The 10,000-nt window shown below is 52.0% G+C and overlaps 1 protein-coding gene, 1 long non-coding RNA gene and 2 other non-coding genes across 4 annotated transcripts; 3 read left to right on the top strand and 1 right to left on the bottom strand.

Annotated features, from left to right (window-relative positions):
• Window positions 1-3,690: 3,690 nt before the first annotated feature.
• LOC100542972 (histone H2A type 2-B-like) lies at window positions 3,691-5,613 on the bottom strand. The gene has a single exon (XM_085215343.1). It carries the CDS (start codon window positions 5,553-5,555, stop codon window positions 5,172-5,174), a length of 384 nt encoding a protein of 127 aa, XP_085071469.1. The 5' UTR covers window positions 5,556-5,613; the 3' UTR covers window positions 3,691-5,171.
• A 1,902-nt stretch (window positions 5,614-7,515) lies between these two features.
• LOC104916930 (uncharacterized) lies at window positions 7,516-9,120 on the top strand. Its single transcript, XR_014880810.1, has 3 exons — window positions 7,516-7,648; window positions 7,768-7,920; window positions 8,307-9,120. It is a non-coding gene; the product is annotated as an uncharacterized LOC104916930 (long non-coding RNA).
• On the top strand, window positions 7,927-7,999 carry TRNAK-UUU (transfer RNA lysine (anticodon UUU)). Its single transcript has one exon. It is a non-coding gene; the product is annotated as a tRNA-Lys (tRNA).
• TRNAQ-CUG (transfer RNA glutamine (anticodon CUG)) lies at window positions 8,148-8,219 on the top strand. Its single transcript has one exon. It is a non-coding gene; the product is annotated as a tRNA-Gln (tRNA).
• Window positions 9,121-10,000: the final 880 nt, after the last annotated feature.

Below are 10,000 nucleotides of genomic sequence, written 5' to 3'. Positions count from 1 at the left end.
TCTCTGTGGGTCCCTATGGGTCTTTACGGGGGTCTCTGTGGGTCTCTACGGGTCTCTATGGGTCCCTTTTCGGTCTCTGTGGGGTATCTATGGGTCCCTATGGGGTCTCTATGGATCCATACGGGTCCCTATGGACCCCTATGTTTCCCTATGGGTCTCTGTGGGTCTCTGTGGGTCTCTATGGGTCTCTACGTGTCTCTCTAGGTCCTTTTGGGTCCTCATGGCTCCCTGTGTGTCCCTATGGGGTCCTATATGTCCCTTTTCGGTCTCTATGGGGTACCTCTGGGTCTCTTTGTGTCCCTATGGGTCCCTATGAATTTCTATGGGTCTCCATGAGTCCCAATGAGTCCCTATGGGTCTCATAAAAACCTTTTCAGTTTCTATGGGGTCCTTATGGGTCCCTATTCGGTCTCTGTGGGTCCCTGTGGGTCTCTATGTGTCTCTGTGTGTCTCTCTAGGTCCCTAAGGGTCTCCTTGGGTCTCTGTGGGTCCCTATGGGGTCCCTGTGGGTCCCTATGGGTCTGTATGCATCCCTAAGGGTCTCTGTGGAGGTCCTATGTGTCTCTTTTTGGTCTTTATGGGTCCCTATGGGTCTTTATGGGGCCATACAGGTCCCTATGGGACCTCCCCCATGTCTCTGTTGGTCCCTATGTGTCCCTATGGGGTCTCTGTGGGTCCCTATGGGGTCTCTGTGGGTCTCCATGCATCCCTATGGGTCTCTATGTGTCCCTATGGGTCCCCATGGGTCCCTTTTCGGCCCCTTTTGGGTCCCCATGGGTCCCTTTTCGGTCCCTATGGGGTCTCTATGGGTCCCTATTGTGGTCTCTGTGGGTCCCAATGGGTCCCTATGGGTCTCTATGGGGGTCCCTGTGGGTCTCTACGGGTCTCTATAGGTCCCTTTTGGGTCTCTATGGGGTTTCTATGGGTCCCTATGTTTCTCCATGAGTCCGTATGGGATCTCTGTGGGTCCCTATGGAGTCCCTATGTGCCCCTTTTCAGTCTCTATGGGGTCCCTATGGGACCTCCCCCATGTCCCTATTGGTCCCTATGTGTCCCTATGGGTCTCTATGGGTCTCCAAGGATCTCTAGGCATCCCTATGGGTCCCCATGGGTCCCTTTTCGGTCTCTATGGGTCCCTTTTGTGGTCTCTGTGGGTCCCAATGGGTCCCTGTGGGTCTCTATGGGTCCCTTTTGGGTCTCTATGGGGTCTCTATGTTTCTCCATGGGTCCCTATGGGGTCTCTATGGATCCGTACGGGTCTCTATGGGCCCCTATGTTTCTCTATGTTTCCCTAGGGGTTCCTATGGGTCTCTGTGGGTCTCTACGTGTCTCTCTAGGTCCTTTTGGGTCCTCATGGGTCCCTTTTTGGTCCCTATGGGGTCCCTCTGGGTCTCTTTGTGTCCCTATGAGTCCCTATGAATTTCTATGGGTCTCTACGTGTCTCTATGGGTCTCTATGGGTTTCTATGGGGTCTCTGTGGGTCCAAGTGGGTCCCTATGGGTCTCTGTGGGTCCCTTTTGGGTTTCTATGGGGTCCTTATCAGTCCCTATCGGTCCTTATTCGGTCTCTGTGGGTCCCTATGGGTTTGTGTGGGTCCTTATGTGTCCCTTTTCAGTTCCTAAGGGTCTCCATGGGTCCCTATGGGTCCCTATATGTCCCTATGGGTCTTTATGGGTCCCTATGGGTCTCTATGGGGTCCCTGTGTGTCCCTTTTCAGTCTCTATGGGGCCCCTATGTATCTCTTTGTTTCTTTATGGGTCCCTATGGGTCCGTTTGGGTTCCTTTGATTTCCTATGTGTTTCTATGGCGTCTCTATGGGTCCCTATGGGTCTCTATGGTTCCCTATGGGTCCCTTTTCGGTCTCTGTGGGCCTCTATGGGGCCTTTTTGGGGTCTCTGTGGGTCTCTATGGGTCCCTACAGCTTTCTATGGGGTTCACATGTGCCCCTTTTCAGTCCCTAAGGGTCTCTATGGGTCTCCATGAGCCCCTATGGATCTCTATGGGGTCTTTATGGGTCTCTATGGGTCTTTATAGGTTCGTAAGGGTCCCTATGTGTCCCTATGGGTTTCTATGGGTCTCTGTGGTTCCCTTTTGGGTCTCTATGGGTCTCCATGAGTCCCTATGAGTTTCAATGGGTTCCTGTGGGGTCTCTGTGGGTCTCTGAAGGTTCCTATGGATCTCGAGGGGTCCCTATGGGGTCCCTATGGTTCTCTGTGGGTCTCTATGGGGTCCCTGTGGGTCCCTATAGGTCTCTATGGGTCTCTATGGGGTCCACGTGTCCTTTTTCAGTCTCTATGGGGTCTCTAGGGGTTTCTATGGATCTCTATGTGTTCCTATGGGTCTCTGTGGTTCCGTTTTGGGTCCCTATGGGGTCCCTATGGGTCTCTATGGGTCCCTCCGTGTCTCACACACTTACCCTTGGCCCTATGGAAACTCCTGTTGTTTATTCGGGCCCCACTGAAACCCGCACAGACAACCTTGGCCCTATTGAAACCCCCATGAGGATTTCAAAAGAAACCAAAAATGGAAGCGCCTGCGATTTGGGCTTGGATGCATTCTGCACTTTAAGCCGAATTTATACGTATGTATATATATGCACACGTAATTAATCAGTAATTAATTAAAAGCCGAGAACGGCCGCCTTAGAGAACGATCGGGGCTGGGAGAGGGGGCGGGGCTACGGAGCCCACGTGACCAGAAGGCGGAAAGCGGGCCGGAGTGAGAACTGCGCCGCAGCGTCCGCATGGAGGGCGGCCGCTGATGACGCGAGGCGAGATGGGGGGGAAGGGGGGATAAAGCTGCGTATTTTAGGAGCGTTTCAAGCAATTAATTATCAATCGATCATTAGTTATCCTTCTTCCCCTCCTCCCCCGCGTCCAGGAACACATAGGGCCCCGCAGAGACCCATAGGGAACCACAGGGACCCCTAGAGACCCATAGAAATCCATAGGGACCCATACGAACTTATAGGGACCCATAGAAATCCATAGGGACCCATAGGGACACATACGAACTTATAGAGACCCATAGGAACACACAGAAACCCACAGAGACCCAAAAGGGACACACAGGGAACTAAAGAAACCCAAACAGATCCATAGATCCCCCGTAGGGACACAGGGACCCCACAGAGATCCATAGGAACCCCATAGAGATACATAGGGACCCACAGAGATCCACAGAGACCCATAGGGACTCACTGAGACCCATAGGTACACATAGGACCTATAGAGGCCCTTAGAAACCCACTGAGACCCATAGGGACCCCTAGAGACCCATAGCGACTCCTGGAGACCCCACAGAGACACATAGGGACCCATAGAGACGCATAGGGACACACAGAAACCCATAGAGACTCATAGAGACCCATAGGGAACCACAGAGACCCACAGGGACACATAGGAACCCATAGGAATCCATAGAGATCCTTAGGAACCCATTGAGACCCATAGGGACATATAGAGACCCCACAGAGAACCATAGGGACCCATAAGGACCCACAGAGACCCATAGGGACTCCATAGAGGCCCATAGGGACCCATAGAGACTCCTAGAAACCCATAGGGACACACAGAAACCCATAGAGATGCATAGGGAACCCGCTGTGGCGATAACAAATAGCGCCGTTGGAGCTCTATTTTTAAGGTTATTTTGGTGGGAAAATAATAATAATAATAATAATAATAATAATTAATAACGGAAATATTTTGTGTAATTATCTGTGCTGCAGCCCCTCGTTTCTTTTCGCTCCGTCTCTTCCAACGCAGCCGGAACGGATCCAAACTGCGCGCCGCCATTGGCTGAGAGCTTTCAGCACGGGCCAATCAGCGCGCGAGCTTTGGAGCCGCTCGTAATGACTGAAACTCTCCTTTCCAGCCAATCAGAACGGGCCAAATGGATCCTTCATTTGCATATTTTGCCTTGAGATCCCTGAACGTCACCTCCAATGTCCGCATGGAGCCCCAAAATGTCCCCATTGCCGCCTCCTGTGTCCCCAGATGTCCCCTCTGTCACCCCCAATTTCCCCACAGACCCCCACGTGCCCTTCCTGTGTCCCAAATGTCCCCTTCTGTCACCTCCAATGTCCCCATGGGTCCCCATCTCTGTCCCCACAGACCCCCACATGTCCCTATTGCCACCTCCTGTGTCCCTGAATGTCCCCTCTGTCACCTGCATGCCCCCATACACACACGTGTTGTCCTCCCCTACTTATATGTCCTCCATACACACACGTGTTCTTCTCATGTCTGTCCCCTCGTGTGCACATGTGCACCCCCCACACGTACCTGTGTGTGCGCCCATACATAAACATATATGTTCCCCCTATGCACACATGTATACCCATACATGTGCTCCCATCCACCTGTGTGCCCATGTATGTGCTCCCCATGTATGTGCTCCCCATGCACACATGGGCCCACATATGAACCCCCCACGTACACACATGCCCACACATGTTCCCTTATGCACAAGTACACCCACATATGTGACCCCTATGCACACGTGTCCACATGAGCCCCCTATGTGCCTGTGTGCCCATATATGAGCCCCCCCATGCACATGTGTACCATGTATGTTCCCCTATGCACATGTGTGCTCATATATGTGCCCCCCATGCAGAAGTGTGCCCACATATGTTCCCCTATGCACACATGTATACCCATATATGTGCCCCCATGTTCCTGAATGCCCACATATGTGCTCCCCATGCACGCATGTACCATATATGAGCCCCCTACACACACGTGTACCCATGCACGTGCCCCCTTATGGACAGGTGTGCCCATAGATGTGCCCCCAGTGCACACGTGGGCTCATATACGAACCCACCCACGCACACACGTGGCCACACATGTTCCCCTATGCACACGTATGCCCATATATGTGACCCTTATGCATACGTGTGCCCACACATGGACACTCCCATGTACCTGCGCGCCCACATACGTGCCCCCCTGCACACGTGGGCCCACATACGACCCTCTCCCCACCCCCAATACACGTCCATCCTCCACCCACGGGGGTGAAACACACGCTCCTCCCCCCCCCCCTCCCATCTCTCCCCCCAGCTCTCCCAGCTCTCTTTGGGACTCCTTAGGGTGGCTCTGAAAAGAGCCGTTTGGATTCTACGAAGGCTAAAAAGAGGAGGGGGGGATCGGAGGACCGAATCCTCATTTCCCTTTATGCCCCTCGCTCTTTTTGGGCAGCAGCACAGCCTGGATGTTGGGCAGGACCCCCCCCTGCGCGATGGTGACTCCTCCCAGCAATTTATTCAGCTCCTCGTCGTTCCTCACCGCCAGCTGCAAATGCCGAGGGATGATCCTCGTCTTTTTGTTATCCCTCGCCGCGTTCCCGGCTAACTCCAAAATTTCAGCCGTCAAATATTCCATCACGGCTGCTAAATACACCGGAGCTCCGGCTCCCACCCGTTCCGCGTAATTCCCTTTACGAAGCAAACGATGAACTCGACCGACAGGGAACTGCAAGCCGGCCCTGGAGGACCTCGATTTGGCTTTCGAGCGCGCTTTGCCGCTTTGCTTCCCTCGCCCGCTCATCCCCGCGCCGCCCAGCCGCCCGACTGCGACCTCCGCTTCCCCCGCTCCGCCTTTTATACCATCCCCGCGGATGGAATCGGCGCGATCTGATTGGCCGCACCGATTAGTGTCGGGAGACGCGACGCGCCAATAGCGGCGCGACGTTTGGTAAGGGGGCGGGGAGAGAAGGAATGGCCAATCAGAGCGCGGGACGGAAGTTATAAAAAAGGGGAGCAGGGCGGCGCGCTTTCAGATGGCGCTGCGGCAGCGGAGCGGTGGGAGCTGTACTTTCTCTTAGTTCTCAGCGATTTAACCGGTTTCGAGGCCGGTTTCTCTCATTTTTAAGCCACTTTAAGCGGTTTTGAGGCCATTTTCCCCACTTTTTTCCCTCCTTTTTAACTTGCAGGCGCTTCCTGCGCTGCTTTTATCCCCCCTGCTTCCAGAAATATCGCTGAAAATAAATGCATTAAGAAGCTCAGCCCGTTTTTTTTTTCCTATTCCTTTCCTTTTTTTTAACATTAAAATGATCCCTACGCTCCCGCAATTCTCTTTTTCTCCATTTCTCCCCCCTTTTCCTCCCCCTTTTTTCCCCTTCTCCCCTTTTTCCCCCATTTTCCCTCCTTCTCCCCCTTTTTTTGCTCTTTTCCCCCTTTTTCTCCCCTACCCCCCTTCTCCCCCTTTATTCCTTTATTTTATACATAAAGTTTCTGCCTTTTTACCCTTTTCTTCGTCTTCCTCCCTTTTTTTCCTTCCTAATTTCCCCTTCCCTCCCTTTTCCTTCCCATTTCCCTCCCTTTTCCACCTTTTCCCCCATTTTTTTCATTCCCTCCACTTCCCCCCTTTTCCCCCTTTCCCTTTTTCTTCCCCCTTTTCCCCTCCCCCCCATTTCTCCCCAACCTTTTCCTCCTTTTTTTCCTCCCTTTTCCCTTCTTTTTTTCCTTCTCTCCCCCCTTTTCCCCCTTTTTTTCCCTCCCTTTTTCCCCCATTTCCCATCTTTCCCCCCCTTTTCCCATCTTTCCCCCCCTTTTCCCTTTTATATTCTTTTTTCCCCCATTACATCACATCCTCATTCTTCTTATTCCCCGACTTTGAGAAATAGAGATTGAATGAAAGCATAAAGTTCTCTTCTTTCCTTCCTCCTTTCTTCCTTTCCTTCCTCCTTTCCTTCCTTCCTTTCCTCCCTCCCTTCCTTCTTCCCTTTTTTCCATTTTTTCCTCTTTCCTATTTCTTTCTTTTTGTCTTTTTCCTTTTCTCCCTTTTTTCTTTCTTTCCCCCTCCCCTCCCTTTTTCTTTCTTATCATTTTTCTTCCCCCCCCTTTTTTAAATCGTTTTCTCCTTTTTTTCTCTCTATTTCTTCCCCTCTATTCTCTCTCCACCTCCCCTTTCTCTTCTCCTTTTTCCTTCCTTTCCTCCCCCTTTTCCTTTCCTTTTCTCACCTCTTCCCTTTCTCCCTTTCCCCCCTCCATTTCCCCCTTTTTCTCTTTTCCCACCTCTTTTTTCCCCTTTTTTCTTTCCCTTTTCTTTCTCATTGCCCCTTTTTTTCCTTTTCCATCGTTCAGATGCTTCCCAAACTGCACTTACTCCGTTTTTTTTTTAATTTAGATTTCATAAAAGGGCATAAATGACTTTTTTCTCCTTTTCTCTCCTCCCTTCCCCTCCCCTATCCCTCTCCCCTGTTTTTCCATTAACCCGCTTCCTTTCAACACAAATCTACCGCGGCATTCAGCAGAAAACGCCGTTTTTCCTCTCCCGCAGCCGCAGCATTTTCTTTTCTTTACTTTTGTTTTTTAATTAACCCCAGCCTCCTTAAATCGCTCATTAATGACACACCGCTCTCCCATTCTTCGCCATTGAGCCACACGCTTCGCCCCTCGCCTCCAGACGCCGCGCGCTGATTGGCCGCGCTTCGAGCCTGCCGCCTTCCCATTGGTCCGCGGGGCAGAAGGAGGCGGGGCCTCTGGGCGCGCGGGGATGGAGAGGCGGGAAAAGGGGCGGTTCTCACTCCGGTCCGCCCCTCGGGCTATATAACAGCGCTCCGCCCACCGTTCTTCTCAGTGTTGGGGGCGGGTGGGGCTCGGAGTGGGGTTTCGCCTGTTGTTTCAGCGCTGCGTTCGGTACGCGGCGCCCTTTTCACCTCAAAATTCTCCAAAAAATTTAAAAAATAATTCTCCCAAAAAATTACCGGCTCAACCCGGTGCTAAACCGTTCGCTTCGTACTTTCGCTTCTTTTCAGTGCGTGGAGATGGCGCTTCCCCGCAACGCTTTGAAGCAGAAGAAAAAAATAATCAGCATCAAAGCCTTCAAACGACGGAAATCAAGAAAAACGGGACGGTTTCATCCGCCAAAAAGGTCGCGGAGCACTTCAGGAGCTGCCCGAAAGCCGCAGGTAAGAGCCCGGATAGCTCAGTCGGCAGAGCATCAGACTTTTAATCTGAGGGTCCAGGGTTCAAGTCCCTGTTCGGGCGGAAGTTCTTTTTATCCCCCTTCCCCCTCTCATCCCCCCCAGGGTCGAATCGTTCCTACCACCCCCCCTTCCCCCCCCCCCCTTTTTTTTTCTTTATCGCCGCTCGGGGGCAGTGTTCTCTGGAGTCCCGCGGCGCTGCCCGCCCGGGCGGTCCCATGGTGTAATGGTTAGCACTCTGGACTCTGAATCCAGCGATCCGAGTTCAAATCTCGGTGGGACCTGAAGGGCCTTCCTTTTTTTTTTTTTTTTTTTTTTTTTTTTTTTTTTTTTTTTTTTTTTTTTTTTTTCTTTCCCTATGTGTCCTAAAGAGTTCTATTCATCATTCATGGAAGAAAAGGGTTCTCCTGGTTCAACAGATTTCTTGGCTTGGTGAGACTCATGCCAGCATCTCTTCCTGCTTGGACAACCAGCAGAGATGTGACCCATTTTTCTCACAATTATCCATGCTGGGGTGAGGCCAGGTGCCTAGATGCCATAGAGGAGGTGGGGTTGGACTTCTGGAGAAGGATTTTCTGCCCACTGAGATGTCCTACACTGTGGAAGGACAGTCCTTTGGCCTTGGCTGTGTCTTCTTGGCAGCACAGATCCCAGTCTGGGATAGCAGCATTGACCCAAAGGATTTTCTCTGCTTGATGGAAACCTCAACACTCACCTGCAGTGGTGATGAACAGGACTGTGAACACCTCTGTCACTGAGAATCAATGGGTAACGCAGGTCCCAGGCTGCATCTCAAGGCTGGAACCTATGCTTGAAGAGACCTCCAGCCCCTCATGGGCCAACAACAAGCTCCAGCTTCCAGGAGCTGACCCAAGAGATGGGGCTTTCCTCCTTTTACTCAGAGATGAGGAGTTCTGATGCCCTTTCCCACATTGGGACCTCCCTGAGAGCACCAAGTCCCATACCTGAGCACTTGGCTGATGTCTGTGTTTGGGAGGAGAAGGGCAGGCATCATTCGGTGCCCACATTTTTGCTGTGTTGGATGGACATGTTGTCATTTTGGGTGAGACACATCAGTAGGTTTGAATTTAAATGAAGCTCTGGACTAAACTATGACTGAAGTCACTCCATCTCTGGGGCTTCTGCTCTAAAACAGTCTTTATATCCCAACATCTACTCAGACAATCTGCTGTTTCCTGTTTTTTTTTTTTTTCCCTAGAAGGCGGTTTTTTCAGCCAACATGACTTCCCCTCTTCTGTTTTAAGCTTCCTCTTCTGTTCTGCGCACAACACAAACCACATGGTGTGGCACAAACCCTCCTTCCCTCTCTTCCCTCCTCTTTCCATGCACAAAAACAAATAATTTCAGAAAACTGTTGGTGGTGGGGGGCTGCGCTGCTGCCTTTGTCTTCATCCTTGGCCTCTACTTTGTCCTCAATGCACGTAGACACGTGGTGTGGTGAGATGAGAGTCCTGGTGAGGAAGTGGTTCAATGCCTTTGATCCCCCACAGATGCCCGAAGGTGTCCTTCTCCTCTACTCCTCTCCTCTACGTGTCCTTCAAGGCCTTCCATCACCCACCCTTCTCCCCTGCCCTCTGGATGCAGATTCCCCTGCAGATGGCCTGAGGCCCTGCAGCTCCACGTCAGGGTCTGTGTCAGAGGACCCCAAATCCCAGCGCGCACCTTGGGGCCACTGCAAATGGGGAGAACAGGGCTGTGAAAAACCTCTGTCCCCTGAAATCAATGGGTAAAAGCAGGGCCCCGGCTGCATCTCAAGGCTGGAACCTATGCTTGAAAAAGACCTCCAGCCCCTCATGGGCCAACAACAAGCTCCAGCTTTTCCCGGGGCTGACCCAAGAATGGGGCTTTTCCCCCCCTTTTACCTCAGAGAGAGGAGTTTTTTGGAAAGCCCCCCCTTTTCCCCCCATTGGGACCTCCCCGAGAGCACCAAATCCCATACCTGGGGCACTTGGCTGATGTCTGTGTTTGGGAGGAGAAGGGCAGGCATCATTCGGTGCCCCCCCATTTTTGCTTTTGTTGGATGGACATGTTTTTCATTTTGGGG

Source organism: Meleagris gallopavo, unplaced genomic scaffold (genome assembly GCF_905368555.1).
Source record: "Meleagris gallopavo unplaced genomic scaffold, MGAL_WU_HG_1.1 scaffold_18, whole genome shotgun sequence".
Lineage (NCBI taxonomy): Eukaryota > Metazoa > Chordata > Aves > Galliformes > Phasianidae > Meleagris > Meleagris gallopavo.
Note: the sequence above shows the minus strand (reverse complement) of the source record. Positions and strands in the feature narration are given on the sequence as shown.